The sequence below is a fragment of the Leuciscus leuciscus genome, assembly GCF_965113295.1.
Source record: "Leuciscus leuciscus genome assembly, chromosome: 3".
Lineage (NCBI taxonomy): Eukaryota > Metazoa > Chordata > Actinopteri > Cypriniformes > Leuciscidae > Leuciscus > Leuciscus leuciscus.
In genome coordinates, this window is record NC_138727.1 from 6181844 (window position 1) to 6203385 (window position 21542).

The 21542-nt window shown below is 38.8% G+C and overlaps 1 protein-coding gene across 2 annotated transcripts in view; it reads right to left on the reverse strand.

The window, feature by feature from the left end:
* Nucleotides 1–7256: 7256 nt before the first annotated feature.
* pard3ba (par-3 family cell polarity regulator beta a) overlaps nt 7257–21542 on the reverse strand; it is a 176255-nt gene continuing 161969 nt past the window's right edge. For both annotated transcript variants that reach the window (XM_082163761.1, XM_082163760.1), the window contains one exon: nt 7257–9336. In XM_082163761.1, the coding sequence (XP_082019887.1) occupies nt 8988–9336 (349 nt within the window). In that variant the 3' untranslated portion in view covers nt 7257–8987. The remainder of the gene's footprint in view (nt 9337–21542) is intronic.

The window sequence follows — 21542 nt, forward strand, 5'->3', positions numbered from 1 at the left end:
TCTCCAGAAAAAGCACGACCTCTGAGCAGTAAAATGATTCTCCTGCTACATCCCGTATCTGTTAGCAAGGGTTGATGTTTTGTTCAATGCAAAGTGTTTCCCAAGCTGTTTTTAAAGTCTCTTTTAGGAATTGCCTGGGAAATGAGGCCTGAAATCACACAATTCCGCTCCTGACCGGCCAATTGTCTGCCAGCTGGAGAAGAAAACAAGCGTGAAACGTAAAATCAAATTTGTGAAGTCGGTCAAGATCTAGATCCGTCTGCAGGGAAATTGCAGTAGCAAGTGTGACCTCAGAGTTTATTTACGCTTTGCCAGTCTCAATTAGACCGTAATTGCACATCTTAACGAGGAAGAGAAATTTCTCAGCTGTTAATGAATCGGCGGCGTCGCATTAAACGAAGATGTGTGGCTTTCGTGCCAATATGACGCGCCCCATTCCCGGCGGTGCCTTGACTCTGTACCAGGACGTGTCTCCAACTGGAATCTCTCATTGGATTGGCGTGCCGGTTTCTACAGTAACTGTATATGCGACGACGGAGAATTCTGGAATGCATAAACATGGAGAGAGAGAGAGAGAGAGAGAGAGAGAGAGAGAGAGAGAGAGAGAGAGAGAGAGAGAGAGAGAGAGAGAGAGAGAGAGAGAGAGATCCATCAGTGTGATTTATGAGGGCTGCAGAGGTCTTGTCCAAGAACTATGATTTAATTGAAGGCACACACACAAGCCTGTATCGCTTCGTTTTCAAAAATGCCCTTTCCCGATTATCGACTAAATGAGTCAGAAGAAAAAACGGGTTGTTGTTCTTGGTGGTTATCCATCCAGACTGAGTCTGCAGAAATGTATCAACTGAAGTTAGCATAACTCAGACTGCTAACAATATTATATTAGTCTGTGATGTAATCATTAATCTTTTACCCAGGACATTTTCTAATTTAAATTTGCGCCATTTTTATCAAAGTTCAACCCCAGAAATGTCCAACATAGAGGTTGATGTATTAGTGTCCCTATTTAGCTTTTGTTTTGTTGAGTTTATGAAAATGTATAGGTTATTTCCCTGTAGCGATGCCAAGGTACTTTGATAGATATCATGGTACTGAATGATTATTCAAATAGCCTAGAATGGTATTTAAACCAGTACTGCAAGCAACAACATCATCATTAACAAAAATGATAGTATCATGGTACATTTTTGTTTGCGTCAACATACAAATGCCCATTTTGAGGTTGAAATCTCTAATCAAAGGCATCCATTTATCTTATATAGGGCTTGTGGTGATCTAAGAATGTCAAAATAGGAGTTACTTCCAAAAGTACCATGGTAAAATACACTGCGGTAGTACCATAGTACTAGCCTGGTTAAAACCAGACCATTCTCAGTAGTAACTGAGTTATGGTCTGGCAAAGCTTCATTAATAACTCATTTCCAAAGGGGTGTCACCAACGGACGTCGCTCAAATGCCTCTGGGCGCAATTGGATGGACCTAAAACCAATCAGAGCGATCGTCATCATGTAAAGCCATATGCTGCGTCCCAATTCGCCTAAGTTACACTACGCCATAAAAGTATGTACTCTTTTTGTGAAGAAAAGGTATTTACTTTTGAATGTGTAGCAAAAAAGTAGGCAAGCTTTGGGACATACTACTTCGTCATCTTTATCGGACGGATCTGTCGCGTGCATCCTGTCACGTAAACTGCCCTGTCAATCATCTTGTCACAGTTAAAATCCTCTATTAAATCTAATTTAATTTTCTACCGTTTCGGAGAGAAATGTAGTAGCACGTTCATCTGCCAGTGGGTCTTTCATGGAGACTGTCCTCATGTGTTTGCAATTTGAATATAATAATGCATTTAAAAGTTGCTGCGCTTCACCAACGGACGTCGCTCAAATGCCTCTGGGCGCAATTGGATCGACCTAAAACCAATCAGAGCGATCGTCATCGTGTAAAGCCCGCCCCAACGTTTCTGATTGGTGCCTCAATTTCGACGGATTAGAAATGGGCTTGAATGGGCTCTTTGCCAGACTACTTGCAGAGCAAATCTAAATTTGCCATAAGTTTGTCTGGGTTTTCCCAGGTTACCATAGTACAGTTATGGTATCAGATGACAATACCATGGTATGTTCATGGTACTCCAAAGTTTTTTTTGTAACATCATGGTACTTCCATTGTAGACCATGTAAGTCATGGCAATACCTTGTTACTCAATGATCACCATATTCCTTCCATGCTTATGAAATGATACTGAAAGATACTTCAGAGAATATTACGGTACAAAATAAACATAGTATTACCACAGTACCATGTATGTCACGTTTTGAGTTTGTTTTTGCTCTTTTTTTCTGTTCATGTCTGAGGGGCTGTTTACGCGACACCGCTTTCAACTAAAAACATAAAACTTTTTATGTGTTTTGGCCGTTCGTTTACACGACAACAGCGTTTTGGGCGCCTGAAGACGCAAACTTTTGAAACCGCATTTCAAAGTGCAAGTTTTTGAAAACGGTCTCCATGTAAACAAGAAAAACGTGAATCTCTGAAGACGATGACGTCATGCACACGCATATTACGTGTTCAGTCTATAGTGTTTCATCACCATATAATGGCCTGGCAGCAGAATACAGCGTTTTTAGTTGTTTACGCGGATCCGTGTGAATGGGAATCGTGTTGACAGTGTCTGTACGTGGAAAACTCAAAGGAAAAACTTCTCTGTTTCAAGCATATCGTTGTCGTGTAAACGTACCCTGAGTCTCATTGTTAATCTTGTAGTCTGCTAAATAGTTCATTTCTCATCTGTTCTCTGCCCTGTTTGTTTCTATGGTTTCTGATTGATTTTAGTATTCTGTTCATGTGTGTCATGTTAAACATCTCGTTCGCTCCTCTGTTTGCCCGCGCATTTAAGCCCTCAGTTCCAGTCTGTTTGTGGTCTTGCAGATGTTACTGTGTTCATGGTTGTCTTTCCTCAGAGTTATTTTCCTGCTTTTTGTTTTGATTCTCGGATTAAAGATTTATTTTGAGTATCTCTTTCGTCATGCACTTCATTACAGCCACCGACCCTGACAATGCACAGTACAAGAACATGGTAGTAGCCTACCATAGTACTTTTTTGTTAGTGTCAAACAAATCACAATGCTGAGGTCAAAATCTTTCAATACAAACATAAATTAAGCTTTTTCTATTGGGCTTATTGTAATTTACAGATGTCAAAGTACACGTTACTTCAAAAAAAGACCATGGTACTACTATGGTAAATGTAAAAAACAACCAAACAAAAAACAGAGACAACAAACAAACAAACCAAAAACACCATTTAGAGATGTCAATTTACCATTTATGTGGTTGGGCTTATGGACATTTCTCATATAAAATGGGCTGTGGTGGTACAATGGTATTACCATGTTGCTCCAAAGTACTTTCAATAATAATATATGTCCAGAAACCATGTAGTTTTGGGTTCTTAAGTAGTAATTGATTACCATATTCATATACCAGGATACTAAAATGATACTTCAGCGAATATCTTGGTATTACCACAGTACTTTGTGTGCAAGGAAAAATGGCATTCCCAACATCAGTGCCAATGCAGTGAGTCTTAGATACACATCTCTTTGGCTGCCGGCCGCAGCTCTTAGCACTAAGCTAATAGGAGCGTTCCTTTTATCCTGATGCAGGAACCCGATACTGCGGCTGAAATGTGGGACACGAGCAGCCCGCGCTGTTCTGTCAACCAAAACACCTGGCAGCACCTCCAACGGCCCATGCCAACCGGTCAGCTGAGGAAGGTCATTAGCTGTGTGTGTGTGGATGAAGTACTATAGATCTAAATTAAGCTTCATGTCATTCTAAAGGAGGACGATTTGACTTGACCTTTGCTTCTGATACCGCAAAATGTAAATACGCATACATCATTGATAATCTATTCAATTCTAAGTGAAGGACTGTTTTCTTAATCAATGATCAATAGTATGAAGATCGCGGTTAAAATGACTTTGGCTGACGTCACCTCAAGTCATGTGGGCTGTTGGTAATGTTAGCCATTTAGTCATTGTTGTAGACATTGAATGTAGGGTTTGTAACATCTTGCTAATAGCTACAGTAATGCAGTCATCTAATGTATAATACAATGCATGTATAACTGAACTTGATCTTCGGTCTCCATGCACGTCGTGGTCTAGAAGCCTCTTTGAAAAAGTGGGTTTTGGTGGCGTTTGCATTGTAAACTCTGTGTGTGTGTGTGTGTAGAATTTGATAACTTACTGAATCTGCAGGCTAAATCCAAGAAATAATGGGAGTCTGAACAAAAACAGATGGAAGAACAATTAGATGTTTGTGTGTTAGCAAAACATTGACACTCCTGTTATGCGCTGAAGATTGATCAGTATGTGCTCAATGTCAAAATTGTTCAGCAAACTATATTTCAGTTAGCATCAGATTTCTGAGTTAAAAGCAGGGTGGATGTCTTGAAGTGTGTTGGCTGTAAAACAGGTGTGCTCTTAGCAATTACATGACGCACTCGTGACTGAAGGCACTTACATGCAGTGTTTTAAGGCAGGTGAAGGGCAGGCCAGTATTTTTCTGGCTGGTCTGTTCTGAGGCTCCGCTGATAACGTCTCGCTGGAGTCTCTTATAATGGCAGCATAATGAAATGAGCAAAATCCACTCAACTGGCAAGATCAGCACGGATATGAGACTCGCCAATGAAAGGAGAGGACATAATTGAAATAAACGGTTGATGACTGTGAAGGACAAGAACACAGAGGGATGAAATGTGCATTTCATTTTCATAGTGAGGTCATCGAGAGCTTCAAGGCCATTACAGGGGGCCTATTGGGAATGGTACATGAGTCTTAGTAGTATATTAAATTTGGTGTAATGAGAGGTCCAATACTTCAAAAATAATTGTCAGTGTATACTTTTTTGAAACGTATTAATTTAAAACGGATTATTTAATTTTATATATACATGTATACACTGCCCAGCCAAAAAAAAAAAAAAAAAAAAAAAAATTCACAGTATGGATTTAAATAGGCAAATGCTTAAGAGTCTATGATTGCATGTTATATGTTTGGGAACAGTTCTTCTAACCCTAACTGATGGAGTGTGTAGCTTTTCATTTCTTAAACAACCCTGTAGGAAGACATACCATAGCCATATTCCTGGATGACACTATCAAGATTCACCAGGCTCAAATTATGAAAGAATGGATGGGAGGGAGTTTGAATAATCATGTTCACACATGAATTGGACCTTAACTAGACCTTAAATTCATTGAAAGGTTTTGGGATGTGCTGGAGGAGACTTTACAGAGTGCCGGACTCTTGCATTGACAACACAAGCTCTTTATTACAAGAGTCAAGCACCCTGTAAAGTCTACTCCAGCACATCCCAAAGACTTTTTAAATTATTAATTACAGATTTTCACGTATTAATCGCTTTTTTATTGCCAATGTGGAAACAGCTTGTAATGAAACTTTAAATCTTCCCCAACATCTTAAGTTGTCTATGGCCCTATTCGGACGGGACTAGTTTAACATGGAGAGGAGGGGTAAAGTAATAATTACCAGAGCTTCTCTGTGATTTTAGTCCCGTCCGAATGTGCATCTCAGTGATCATTATGGACAATGTCAGTAAAGATTACGGCGACTTTTACCTTCAGTAAAAAGGTCTGGAAACATTACCTCAGGTAATACTAATCCCGTGCGAATAGACCCGCTGTAAATATGTACGTAAATATTTCATCATTTCGTGTTTAAAAGTAGTTTTCCGCGGTTTTTCAAGTGTGGAGACGCTTGAAAAAGCATTCAGATGCTGGGACGAGTCTGTGGCAAAACTCAAGTGTTTTCCACATACCATTCAGATCAGAAAGAAGATCGAAAGCACTTGTTAGAGGCACGAAACATCTTTTAGCGTTAGGTAAGTGCCTATTACCAACTCAATCCAATCTGAAGTTAATTAATACATTGTTCGACCGGACATAACTGTTTTATATATATAAATATAGGTTATATGTGTTTGCGCACGTGATATCAGGAAGCAGCGTAATACACATGACGACATGAGGGTGACGCCGGTGTGTATATCGACTTCTGCTAGTTTTACTGAGATATCTTATCCCATGCGAATTGGCCATTAATATTACAGATGTCCTGTGGTAAAAATTATATTACTCCATCCCGTCCCAATAGTGCTTATGAAAGCCTGTAAACGTATTTTTATGTGAAGGACTCGGGATGTTTGAACTGAACTGAATGTTTACAATGTCCAGGATAATGCAGAGAGAGCTATTCTGAAGAACTTCCTCGTGAGTGTATCGGGGCCTTGAATCACGTTCAGTCTTTTGTACGTTGCGTGCGCACGAGAAACAAGTTGCTGGCTGCAGTTCACTAAACGGCCACCGATGTCGCTAATAACAAGGGTTTCTGAATCCTACGTATAGCCCCTTTAAACAAGTTTTTGCTACTGTACTTTTAATAAGTCTGTATGTAGTTGACTTAAAACTTATAAACATCAGAGGAAATCTGCGGAATGTAAGAGGTCACGCAACCTGGCAGATCCCATGAGATGAGCACATGATATTGTATTGTTATTGTAAACAAATGCTAGTTTCTTTATCCATATTAAAACAATTTAGTATAAGTCTGCGTAGTATATCAATACGTTACATTTTACAAGAGCAAGAAATAATGTTGGAGAAAGAGAGTGCTGAACATAACCACGCGTGGTGGTCCTCTCCCTAAATAATGAAGATTAAACTGACATCATCACACAATAGATACAGTTCTTTTATCTCTTTTCAGATTTGATCAACCTTTTGTTGCTCTCACAATGCATTAATCCCACCTAACATCTCTCTCTCCTCATCCACGGGTTAATTAAACAGAAATTCTTGCCAAGATATATGCAAACACTTTAATGCCAAGTTCCTAATCAGCAAGATTTCCAAATAGGTCCATTAGACCCTAATAACTTCAGCGCAGCCCTCCGTAGCTTAATTGGTAGAGGATGAATTAGTACTAATCAGCTGGAGCAATTATCAGTAATGTTAGATAAGTGTGTTCACTCAGTCATCATTATGAATTTGAAGCTATACGACTGTACAAAAGAACAATGAAACAGCTTCACTGAGGGATGTCATCATAACTGAGGTCATCATCAATCTGTCATAAACCAAAACACCATTTTATTTACACAAAAAATTTAAAAACATACAATATTTGATTTAAAATAAACAAATAAGGTACCAAAATGTCGTAACCATTCTTAACTGATGTCATAACCATTTTATTTGCCGCAAAATTGAGGCCTATAACATCTAGATTCATTTTTGGTAATGGCAAGACACACGTTTATTTCCATTTAATACAACATTTGCACAGCTTTAAAAAATAAAAACTACACAGTAAGAATAAGGTATCAAAACAATAAAACTTTGTGTTGTCATCCATGTTATTTGATTTCACAAGTTATGCAGACCAGCATCTTGATTTTTATAAAAATATAAGAGCCACACACAAAAAAAACGAATTTAATTTGACAAATAAAGGCTAAATAAGAAAAATTGCACAATATTTTATCTCTTCTGTTAACTTTCATAATAAATTGAAGAAAAAAAAAATCCTTTAAATGCTGTTAATAAAAAAAAACACATATAAAAAGATTCAATTAATAAAATCCAAGTAAAATAAACACAAAGATAGATTTTCCATAAACACTGAATGAAAAATGTGATATAAAAATATTATCCAAAAATCAACTTTTCAGTGACGAGACAGACACAAGATTGAATATCCATACATAGTATTAAGTTGATTTATGAGTAGCATGTGTACAAGACAAAAAAAATAACAATAGAAACTTCATGTACTGTATTCTGCATGTTCTCCGCATCTCCAGTTTCAATCTGGCCATTTTACTGCACTTCACTCAGGCATTAAATGTGCAAAAACTGAATATAAAGTAGGTGCAAAAATTCATTATGTTTGTTTTCGAAGTTGGTTCTTACGGGATCCTGTGGTAACGTGTTTTCTAACGACAATAAACAAACCAAGGACACTGCGCAACAAGTTGCACTGCGCCTAGGGGGCAGCGTTTCACACTACGATAAAAACAAATGCCAGGAATGTTAAAATCTCAAACCCAAGATAAAAGTCAAAACAGTTGTTCGAGACTTTGAGATCAGATCAGACATTTGTGGAACCTCAGCCGTTTCCTTGTTTTTGGATCCCAGAAAAGTAAAAAAAAAAAAATGAAACAAGGAGGAAGGTGATAGAAAGAGAATATTACCCTTAAAACATTGCACGAAAAAAAAAAAAAAAAAAAAAACACTTAAGGATTGATTCATAGAATAAAACCCACAAAAAGTTAATGGAGTGTTGTAGGATGACAAGGTTACTGCAAAAGGCAATAAAATGCAATAAAAATCTAAAAGAAAAACATTCTTCAACCACAAAATACACAAACTGATGGTAAATTTCTTCTCACCCGAGCTAGCATAAGGCACCCAGTATATAAACATCTGGAAAAATCATAAAGCAATCTGACATTTTAGCATAATTAGATGCTATCAATGACATCATAAACAAAACGAAAGGTACAACTAGGGTGGCCATACTAACCACAGCGGACCATCATATACACATCTGTGTGATGTCATGAATTAAATGCATGCAAAACGTACATATACAGTATACAACCCTAAATGCTTTGTAAAGCTGTACAATTCAAACTGACTCTGGTGTAAAATTTAGTTGATGTCCAGAACTGAGCAATACACATTCATCCCCATCCTGCTAATTAAGAGGAAAAATGGCTGACATCCAAGAAAAACAAAAACAAACAAAAAATCACAAAGTTTACTTAATCAATCAGTAATCGATGGCTATGAATACGTCTAAGAAAATGAATTAGATTGTTCCTTCAGTGTCCCCTTAAATGGACAAAATGACCTACTTTACACAACCACTTGCCTTTCCAACACAAACCGACTTCGTCCTCCTCTAGACAGCTCCGATTGGGTTTTTCTGCCGGGGATCTTGGTATTGTTCGTCTCCGTATGGCCCGTAGTGATCAGGACTGGCCGTCCGATAGTTCCCCTGGTTTAGCGTTTCATATCGCGGTGGTCCTCTGGCAGCTGGGTTGGACGAGGGCGGGATATCGTACCTCATGGGACCCCTCTGTTGCGCTGGAGAGGAAGGGTAGTCACCGCCCGTGGCCTCCATGGGTCTGGGTACGGGCAACCGGGGAGAGCGTGAAGGATAGTTGGTCTCGTAGATGGGGTTCGGGTTATGGACGGGGTCTCTCTGGCCGGACCAGTTCTGGTTCGAATAGTCCTCCACGGGCATCCTCCTGGAAAACCAAATCCAGAGTTAATGAAGGAACTAGCAAGGCTAAGATTTTTAGAGGAATAGTTGGTCATTTTTCACTATCATTATTTACCCACCATAATGTTGTTCCATATCTTTGTTGTTATTTTTTTTCAACGTAATACAAAACAATACATTTTGACAAATTCCATAAATGTCATTTCAGGACATTTGAAGTCATATGACTTTACGATAACTTAATTATTTGACTTCAGTCAAAATCAAGTCTTTATTCAATCACATTCTCACCCCATTTTTTTGCTGTGGAAAAGATTTCCAGATAATAATGACTTAAATTTTCATTTGTTCATCACAAATCTATCATATGACTTCAGAAGACTTGAAATATAGTCATGACGTGATTTATAGTCAAATATGACTTCTTATGGCGTTTTAATTATGTTGGTTTGCCTTTTCTGGAGCTTGACGAATGTGGTTAGGGTTTTAAAATTCTCAGTATTTGTTCCACGGCATAAATAAAAAAGCATATGAGTTTGTAAAAACAGGAGGGCGAGTAAATAACGGCAATTGTCATGGTCTAACTGGCGAACCAACATAACCATGGCTCTTCTGAAGCTGGCTTATCAAAGTTTTTTGCAGGTTAAGCTAGTTAAGAAGCCTTGCAAGGAAACCAACACACCATTATTCCACGCTAGTGAACGCAACAGGATCTTACTGTTCGGCCAAAGATATATTATTCAGTGTTTTTTACAGGTTGGGTTCGCTCTTCATCGGGGAACAATGACAGCTTTGTTCTGGTACAAAATCAAGGAAGGTAAACCACATTAGGAAGAAGGTTAACTCCACAACTGGAACACTTAATGTGTGAACTTCCTGCAAATTAAACATTTACATTCGCTGATTTGCACAGAAAAAAAAGGTTGTACTACTTATCATTTTTAAAGTAAATGTGTCTTGTGAATAATACATGAAAAACAAAAGGGTTTGTTGTATGCAGTCTGGGAAATTAAGCCAAAAAGGATCAAAGCTGCGGCTACAGCAGGACCGAAGAAATAAAAAGCATGAAGCAGGGGTCTTCACAAAACTACGTGAATAAATGGAGGGCATCTGGAGATAGAAGGGTAATGGATGCTATATGAAAGAAAAAAGAAAAAAAAACTACATTATGCATTTGCATTCTTAATATTTTCAGGGTTACGGCCTACATTACATCCATCTACCATCCATCAAGCTCCACGTGGCCTCTAAAAAAAAAAAAACGAACACCGGGGAGCCGGCAACCTTTATGTCAAAGCCTGCGCTGCAGAACACGTGTGTGAGGGTTTCATGCATGCAGCGGTTGATGTTTAATATAGTTCACTCGAAAGCGTGACTGTAGTCCCTTCACTATTTCACCTGCCAAAGTTAGTTACAAACACAAGTGTGTGGGTGTGTGTGGACTGTGCACTGTACTGTGGTGTGTGTGTGTGTGTGTGGTTATGATCCGTCGGCAGCGTGTGTAGTGTGTCTGTCAGCTCTGACCACCCAAGAACAACTGAAACAGAAATACTGCAGTCTTAACCCTAAACGCAGTGTGTGTGTGTTCGTTTAAACGCTGGAGACAGATAAAGGCCAAACATAGCCAGACTCAAGACTCCAGACTAACAAATGCAGTTTCATTCTGTTCTTTCAGAGAGACTATGTCACCAGCACTCATAACACAAATGCTTCTATGAAGAGTAATTTTATGTTTACAGCAAACTAATAGGTAATAATTGTAGGTGGATTTAACAGGAATAAACATTTGTGAGACCTCAGGGAATGCATCTTTAAAACTTTACAATTCACTTTATATATAGAGCTGTTTGCATGAATATATATATGAAATAATAATAATAAAAAAATAAAAAATGACGTCTAAAAATGACGTCTTTAAAATAATAATAATACAAAATAAAAAAAAATAAAAAAAAAAATATATATATTTTTTTTTTATATATATATATTTTATTATTATTATTTTAAAGACGTCATTTTTAGACGTAATTTGCCTATTTCTACCAACTGCCTCATCAAGGGGATATATGAACATATACATATCACTTTTAACTTAAATGATTCATTTATCAAATATAAATACCCAACTTAAACTAAAATATGAAACTTATACACATTTCAACAAATGATACAAACCTCACATTCAATATACTAGAATATAATATTTAAAACACATTAGCATTAATGATTTATACATGTATACTATAGAAAATCATATTTACACTTTATTTATCTTAAATACTGTAGAATGATATATACTTCCTATGATAAATCATTTAAACTAGAACATAGGATAAATATTATATATACCTCATATACACTATCATTTGACACATACTGTACCCCATGTACACTATAATATATTAAAGTCCATTTAGTTGGTTATGACATATAACCCACTAAAATATCTGCAATGTAACTGCATATATCATTAAGGCAATAATACATGATGCATACCCCATTTACACTAGAATATTTAAAATATGACCTATTTAATGTGCATTGCATGATATATACCTCGTATACAATAGAGTATTTACCATGCCTCATTTTCACAAACATTTGAAATATAAGGCAATAACACATAATATATACCCAATTTACACTAGAATATTTCACAGGCATACACCTCAAACAAATATATGGTACAAAGCCCATTTAGTCAACCATATATATAGCCTGTACACTAGAATATTTGATGTAAACTGAATTATATACCCCAATTAGTGTACAACAAATGATATATACCTCATATACACTAGAATATGTGTATACCCCATTTAGACTGGAATACATTACACATACCTCATGCCCACTATACCGTGAGATAACTACAGTGGGCTTCGAGCCGAAGTTAGCGTGCTAGATTAGCCATAATGAGAAATGCCGTGGGTTATAGACTGTATGCTGGCAGCTGAGGATTAAAGCAGACTTACACACTGATGCTTCTCCACTGGGACGGACACAACTACACTACTACAGCCATACCCTACAACTGACCCTGTGATCCAGTGACCTAAAGTAAGCCCAGAGGCTTAGGGTCACAGCTGAGCGAGCAACGGGTGTGTGTGTGTGCGTGTGTGTGTGTGTGATGGCCAGATGTGTGCAAGTGTTCGTAATTATGTGTGTGAGAGGGAGTGTAAGAATAAGCACATGTGTTTGAGATCGATGGACCAGCACGTGCATGTATGGGTAAGAGATGGACGTGCTGTTATGGTAAAGGTCATGTTTGTGTGTGTGTTATAGCACCACATGTGTTTATTTGACCAACTTTGAATTCACATTAATAATCCAATGGAGTGAACATGTCTTCGAGCTTGCGTTTGTGTGTGAAAGTCACTACAGCCTGCGGTAGGTGGTGTGATTTAACATACAAGAGCAAAAAACAAAGTAATGACAAGCCCTGCAATCCATCTCTCTCACACTAGCACTAATCAACACTCGACGCTCGAAGAAACCCGCGTGCGAGTGAGCGAGCCGCCCGCGAACATATTTTCCGTCTTACGACAAGGGAGGAATCCGTTAGCAAGAGCTCCCTGCACCTGCCCAAGACGTTCGGAAGGAAATTCTTCTCTTGGCTCCTAATTTGACCTCGACTCCTGTGTCTTCCCCCAGAGACAGACGTGCACACACAATGCCAAACAGCTGGTGGGTGAGGGCGAACAAAGGAGGGTGTGTTGAATTAGAAGTAACAGGATGAAATTATGACCAGTCAATGAGTGAGAAAGGATTAATGGACTGACTAAACAATAAACCATAACAAAAACAAGACCAGGAAATTACAGTTTGTATGTAGACGGACAGACAGACAGACAGACAGACAGACAGATAGATAGACAGATAGATAGATAGATAGATAGATAGACAGATAGATAGATAGATAGACGTACAGATAGATAGATAGACGTACAGATAGATAGATAGACAGATAGACAGATAGATAGATAGATAGATAGATAGATAGATAGATAGATAGATAGATAGATAGATAGACAGACAGACAGATAGGTAGATAGAACGAATGAAATACATACAGACATGATAGATAGATAGATAGATAGATAGATAGACAGACAGACAGACATACAGACAGACAGATGATAGATAGATAGACAGACAGACAGACAGACAGACATACAGACAGACAGATGATAGATAGATAGACAGACAGACAGACAGGTAGATATGTAGATAGATAGAACGAATGAAATACATACAGACATGATAGATAGATAGATAGATAGATAGATAGATAGATAGATAGATAGATAGATAGATAGATAGATAGATAGATAGATAGATAGACATACAGACAGATGATAGATAGACAGACAGACAGACAGACAGACAGGTAGATATGTAGATAGATAGGTAGGTAGATAGGTAGGTAGATAGAACGAATGAAATACATACAGACAGATGATAGATAGATAAATAGAAATATCTGAATGAACAGATAGATAGACAGATAGATAGACAGACAGACAGACAGACAGACAGACAGACAGACAGACAGACAGGTAGATATGTAGATAGATAGGTAGGTAGATAGAACGAATGAAATACATTCAGACAGATGATAGATAGATAGATCAATAGAAATATCTGAATGAACAGATAGACAGATAAATAGACAGACAGACAGACAATCTGACAAAATAGACTGACAGACAATCCATCTTACTGAATAGACAGACAGACATATAAACAGACACAGAGAGACAGACAGACAGATACTGTGTCTATCGACCTGTCTGCCAGACTATATAAATCTATAGCCAATTGTTTGTAGAATTGGTTAGATATATTTCATCTATGGCACTAGTTCCAGACATTAAGGCCGTAGGGAAAACAGAGGCAGAAAACAAAATAAGAGTTTCATTTCCAAACACTGATTTCATTACGGCTCCTGTGTTTCAAGGCAAACAATGTTAAAGCAGAACGCAGTCACTGCGCTTTATTTACTTGGAAGCAAAGCGGCAGCCGCAGCCAAAACGCAATATAAAGCGGAGTGAGATGTCATGAGAGAATGAAAAGAAGTAACAGTGGTTTCTGTTGCCAAGATGAATGAACAAAGAAAAGCACACTCCTTCCTGATAATCTGAATCAAAACATCCTTTTCATAGAGGCAGAACCTCGCCATCTTAAATAAACGAATACTTCTTAAATCACAATTTCACTGCATGCTCTCCAGCAGAGCTGAATGTTTTCAGGAGTGCTGCTTTTATTGGCGGTCGCACAACTGGTGGCTTTTCTTGACGGCTCTGTTGTCTGTTCCAGCTTCATGGAGCCTTTCCTTTAATTTTAATGATTTGGTTTCAGGGAAACTATTGTTTCAAATGAGCTAATTTGAAACACATGCTGAGGCGGAAAGATCCAAACTGTACTCGGTGGAGTCCAGTTCTCAACCTCTGTTTGCAGACAACCGTGGCGTTGTGTAACCTCCTGCCTCTGGCTGATCTTTATCCAATCAAATGCAGGCTTAAGACTCAGACCGATTAGCCGGCGAGTCTGCTGGGATAGATAGAGCTCTTCACCCTAATCCACCTCCTGCTGAGGTTAAACGCTAACGGAAATGATTCTTTTGTATGCAAATGAAATGACCTAAGACACAAAGCATTCCTTAAGTTTATTACTAGTTTCTCACAAGGTGACGAGGGTTATGCGAGAGCAGTAAAACTAACCTGTTGGTAGCAAAACATTTATATAGTTCAGGAAAATATATTTTATATTAAATGAAACGCTATACAGTGTAAACAACACAGCACAACTTAGGGCGTGTTCACACTTGGCGTGTTTGGTTCGATTAAAATGAACTCTGGTGCGATTGCTCTGTTAGTGCGGTTCATTTGAATAAGTGTGAACGCTGCCATCCGAACCCTGGTGCCACCAAACAAGTGGACAGAGACGCTGAAAAGATGCGTCTCGATCCACTTCCAAATGAACTCTGGTGCGGATCGAATGAAATATGAACTCAACACGGACCAAAGACCTGTAAACGAACCAAAAACAGGACATGATGTCACAAGATGTGACTCTAAAAAGAACAGAACGCTTTTTTTCTCGTCATAGTCGTGATGTTTCCCATCACAGTTCGGTACAGGCATCAGAACCACGTCTCCTCGCTGCAGATCTTTGTTTGTGTGTGTCTTTGTGTGTGTGACGGAGGGATTCCTGCCGCTGTTTTGACTCCTTTACACATTTGATAAGCTCTTCACTAGTTCTCAGCTGGTCAATATACCATCATATGTAGCTTTGCACATACAACAAGCGCATTTAGCCCAGAACACAGCATTGTTTCAGATGTTCGGTATGTTCCGTCACCAGATGTACGCAATAAAAGCCGACCAATCAGGTTGAACTTATCCCTATGCCTTAAGGTTCAGTATCTTTAGGTTCGGTGTTAAAATGCCAATGTGAACACTAAGCGGACCAGAACTTTTTGGTCTGGACCAAACGAACCAAACTACAAGTGCGAACACACCCTTAATGTAATGCAGCATAATGTAAAAAAAAAAATACAACAATACTGTAAAAACATGTCATGAATCATATAGAGTTATGTTAAAGTCCCTGTAAAGTCAAAATTAAGTATGTGTTCTGAGTTTGTCATACCACCGAAAAATGTGTTATTAGCCACCCAGCCCAATTTTAATGATTAAAAAAGCCGCCAAGTAAATAAAATAAGCTATCAAAATCTCGAAAAAATGAGCAGCAGTCTCAGCTCTCAAACGCTGGGGGCGTGTCCGCTGGCTGCGCTGAAACCACGCCCACTCGCGGGAAATATGACTCGCGCATGTCGGCGCGACGGGAGGATGAAGGCCGAGGCGGACAGCGGGAGATAGTCGGTTCGGCCCCATTCACCAGTAACAGCGGATTATCAGTGAATTCCAGTTCACTGGAAAGTAAACTATCCTGATCTCTACAGAGGCGGGTGTGGTGGTGATCATCAGCTCTCCATCAAGGTAACGTTAGCTCTTCACAAGATTAATCCACCTCTTCTTGATATGATCATTTTTCGGAAATTGAAATAAGGACACCGATCTGTTTTCTAAGTGATTGCATCCAGGAAATACGCATTTACATGACGAAGGTATAGCCAGAGCCGTGGGCATAGTAGCTAGCAAACTGTAGGCTGTCTATAGTAACTCGCCATTGAGCGCCGATAGGCTTAGTGACGCCGTGCGTCATCAAGTAGGGGCCCAATCAAGCTCAGGGGGCCGCAGTGCGTCATCAATACCCCGTTTTAGCACCGCCCAAAAAATCCGGCTCACAGCAATGGTGAAAAACTGTTTAACGGTCTAACTCCACAATTTAGTACTTCACAGTTCTCAGTCTTTGTAATATGTTTTAGCAATACATTTCAGCAATACATTTCTAGCACTTATAATGTGTTTAGAATTTTTTTGTAGAATTGCCTTTACAGGGACTTTAAATTACATTATAGAGAGAATAATGCCATATCACATTTTGAAACAAACTATGATTACTAGTTATTACGTGAGAGAATTACATAAAATACATTTAAAAGGAAACATTTTAAACAAAAATGTAACATAACAAAACATAAAACGGAGTGGAAATTTCACAATGTTGCCGGCTTACTGTAGCCTGGTTAAAACCAGACCATTCTCAGTAGTAACTGAGTTATGGTCTGGCAAAGCTTCATTAATAACTCATTTCCAAAGGGGCGTCACCAACGGATGTCGCTCAAATGCCTCTGGGCGCAATTGGATAGACCTAAAACCAATCAGAGCGATCGCGATCGTCATCGTGTAAAGCCATATGCTGCGTCCCAATTCGCCTTAGTTACACTACGCCATAAAAGTATGTACTCTTTTTGTGAAGAAAAGGTATTTACTTTTGAATGTGTAGCAAAAAAGTAGGCAAGCTTTGGGACATACTACTTCGTCATCTTTATCGGACGGATCTGTCGCGTGCATCCTGTCACATAAACTGTCCTGTCAATCATCTCGTCACAGTTAAAATCCTCTATTAAATCTAATTTAATTTCCTACCGTTTCGGAGAGAAATGTAGTAGCACGTTCATCTGCCAGTCGGTCTTTCATGGAGACTGTCCTCATGTGTTTGCAATTTGAATATAATAATGCATTTAAAAGTTGCTGCGCTTCACCAACGGTGTCGCTCAAATGCCTCTGGGCGCAATTGGATAGACCTAAAACCAATCAGAGCGATCGTCATTGTGTAAAGCCCACCACAAAGTTTCTGATTGGTGCCGCGATTTCGAGGGATTAGAAATGGGCTTGAATGAGCTCTTTGCCAGATTACTTGCAGAGCAAATCTAAATTTGCCGGAAGTTGTCTGGGTTTTCCCAGGCTAGGCTTACTGCTGACCAGCGCCATGAACAATAGTGACGGCTCACGGTTAGTTCATTTGGGATTCAAACCAGCAACCTTCTGCTTACCAGCTCTGAGCTTTAACCACTACACCACATCACCCAGCCTCAGGCCTGCAGCAAACTGAGGGATTGTGTGTGACTGCTGCATTATGGCTCCTACAGAGGAACACAGTATAAAATTGCTCTCTGTGACAAGAGTGATGTGACATACTGTTTGAAGTGATCGGTTTCAGCCTTAAGGAACTTTTAGAAAAGACAGAAACAAGCACTTTTGCTTCTACTGAGTCACACATGCACACACTGGGAGAGCGAGAGAGAGAGAGCGAGAGTGCGAGAGAGAGAGAGCGCACTGGGAAATATATGCTAATGTAACGGAGCGCAGTCATTTGAAAGGAAATGGGCCTGAATGAGCACCCCGAGGGAACCACAGCACAAAGTTCAGCCCTGAAAAATGTATTTCATTTCATTTAAATAGTCCGCTCTTATGAATACAGCGGGGCTTCGGGGAGAGCTGGGAGCCGCAGGAGGGCTGAGGTGGGAGTTTATTTTGGGGGAAAATATCAAAACAAGATGTGGAGCCTAAGAAAAGTCAAAACAAATGATTTTATAAGTAAGGATAACTTTGTCCAACTTGCTCTGATGTCTCATTTGTAGGTGTTTTACAGGTCTAAGTTCTAGAAATTATGCTCTGATGTGGCTTTGGGTGGATTTCAAAATGACTAAACGGTCCAAATCGACGTAAATTGCACGGTTTAACTACAGATTATGGTAGTACCATAGTATAGTGCTAACACATACCAATTTACTCAACGATTGTCATTTTAATTTGCCAAAGTATTTACTAGCATCCCCACTAAGATACTTCAAAGCATTGCATTATTTAACTAAATAAATGTGGTAAATGTCCAAAAAAAACCCAAAAAACATGGTAATATCATGGTACTTCTTGCTTTTATAAAAACAGGTGTCTCTTAGCATTTAGGTGCAGATCTCCTCAAAATGCAGTTTTTACTAACTTGCGTGAGAAAACTTAATTAAGAAAATGCTAATGCCCGTTTCTGTGGATTAGCAGCATCATCAAGAATATGCGACATATTTCTTTTTGCATTCTGATTTGATTTCAGACACATTTTGGAAAGAAATTTACGAAGATAGAAGGATTGTGTACCTATGGTACGCATTATGATATCAGTGAGAAAAAAAAATATTTGTTATGTTTTTCCTGCTTAAAATTTGACACTATAGCAATATCAATAAACATTATCATTATTTATTTATTTATTTATTAATTATAAGTTTGTTGCCTCAAGGCAACATTGTACCACAATGGACAAATTTAAACATTTGACATTTTCATGAAAAAAAATGAAATTTATAAATAAATATAAATATAATTTATTGAAACATCAATTTATTTAACTAAACACTTGAACAAACAGATTTATCAAGTTTTTATTGAATTACACATTTCATATTTAATAAAAAGTAACATTTATTATCCAGCTGTTGCCCTCAGGCAACATTGTACCATCGTGGAACGCAAGTACTACAAACCATTATATCATCAAGTTATCATATCAAAACATTAAAAAACATCAAAACATGCTGTGTCAAGGTAAAACATTTACAATCACTATAACATTATCCTAATATGAAGGCCAGGCCTCAACAACAGCAAGATCAAACATTTGGAAGACCTCCTCGGCCGACCTAATGACCCGTGTGGGGTCCTCCAGGGGCCCGTCGGGAACCCCCCGAAATACGAGACCCCTACAAGTCCCACTAACCCTCTATTTGTCCGATTGCCCACTATAGTAGACAAATGTCCTGTTGACCCCACCGCCGGTCTCAAGCCACGCCCCCGTCCCACTAACCCACTATTTGTCTGATTGCCCACTGTAGTGGCCAAATGTCCCGTTGACCCTCCCTGACTTGTCCCAAGCCATGCCCCCGTCCCATGGACCCGCTTTTTGTCCAATTGCCCACTATAGTGGCCAAATGTCCTGTTCACCCTGACCGGCTCCAAGCCATGCCCCTGTCCCACTAACCCATTTGTCCGATTGCCCACTATAGTAGGCACATGTCCCGTTGACCCCCTGACCAGTCCCAAGCCACGCCCCTGTCCCACAAACCCATTATTTGTCCGATTACCCACTATAGAGGCCAAATACCCCATCGACCCCCGCTGACCACTCCCAAGCCACGCCCCTTTCCCACGAACCCACTATTTGTCCGATTACCCACTATAGTGGCCAAATGTCCCGTCGAACCATGCCAAGTTTTCAGTTTGCAAAAATACAGATACATTTAGATAATTCAAACTCTTTTCCTTACAAATAAAATATAATTGTATTCATACGTAGTATGCCTGGCATGGCCTTATGTGATTCCATTATGGTACAATGTTGCCTCGAGGCAACAAGCAGTTTTATGTAATTTCCTATGATAAATTTGATGATATATAATGTAAAGTTTTTTGAAAATACTTCTTTACTTACCAATGAAGGTGACTCTGATTTTTTGTGGCTGATTATTTGGACAGAAATTTGTGAAAAATGCCCTTTTCAGTGGAGAAAATATGGAGCCATGTGACATGTGCACGTGTGTTGAAAGAGGGAACAAAATGGACCCCTGTGGGTCATGTGACCACTCTTTTGCATTTTCTTTGGTTAGTATTTGAGTTCCCCTCCCCTTAGAGAGCATTGAACAATTACATTTTATTATGTTTTTATAAAAAAAAGCTAAAATAGACTATGTTGCCTGGAGGCAACACCGTACCATAGAGGGTTAAGTATGTTTTTTGGCCTTAAAAGGATAGTTCATCCAAAAAATGTAAATTCTGTTATCATTTACTCACCCTCATGTTGTTTCAAAACTGTGTGGGTGCGTCTCAATCCGCTCTCTAGGTCGTGAATCAGTATATCGTGTTCATGAATTCGGGCACTGGTAAACATTAAACAGCCTCACTCACTACACATTGAGGCACTGGGAACTATTTACGGCGATATTACACCGTCCTCATTGTACAACATCAGAACATTTATAGCTGTTAACTAACTATAAATGTTAGCTAGATTATGTTCACTACCTGTCTAGCGATTAATTGTGTTAATGTTGGAATATAATTAAATAACGGTTTGATTTTTCAAAATCATTATATGTTGTGTGATTTATGACTGGTTTTCAGAATTTCCATTAAGAGAACATAGTGAGCAGCGATACTCCCTGGTTTCACGGTGCATTGTGGGATTGAAAGCGATTGAAACAGGCCTTACAATTGTCCGACTCCCTAACCAGTGCCCTGACTACTGAACTAGGGAGCTGATTGAGACGCAACCTTTGACTTTCTTTCTTCTGTGTAACATATTTTGAAGAACGTTGTGGTCCAAACAACCTTAGACCCCACTGACTTTTTTACTTTATGGACAACATTTTTTTTTCCTGTATGAACAAAATACTTTTTTCAAAATACTGGATGATGACAGAATCTTCGTTTATGGGTCAAAAACAAAGTGAAAATTGATAAAATGTTGTTTTATTGTTTGTAAACTACAAGAAACCAAGAATTCTCCATGTTTTTAGTGAACATTTCCACGAATTTTGCCACATCAATCATGTCAGATCGCTTTAAAAATATCTAAATTATAATCACCAAAAAATGTAAATTCTGTTATCATTTACTCACCCTCATGTTGTTTCAAAACTGTGTGGGTGCGTCTCAATCCGCTCTCTAGGTCGTGAATCAGTATATCGTGTTCATGAATTCGGGCACTGGTAAACATTAAACAGCCTCACTCACTACACATTGAGGCACTGGGAACTATTTACGGCGA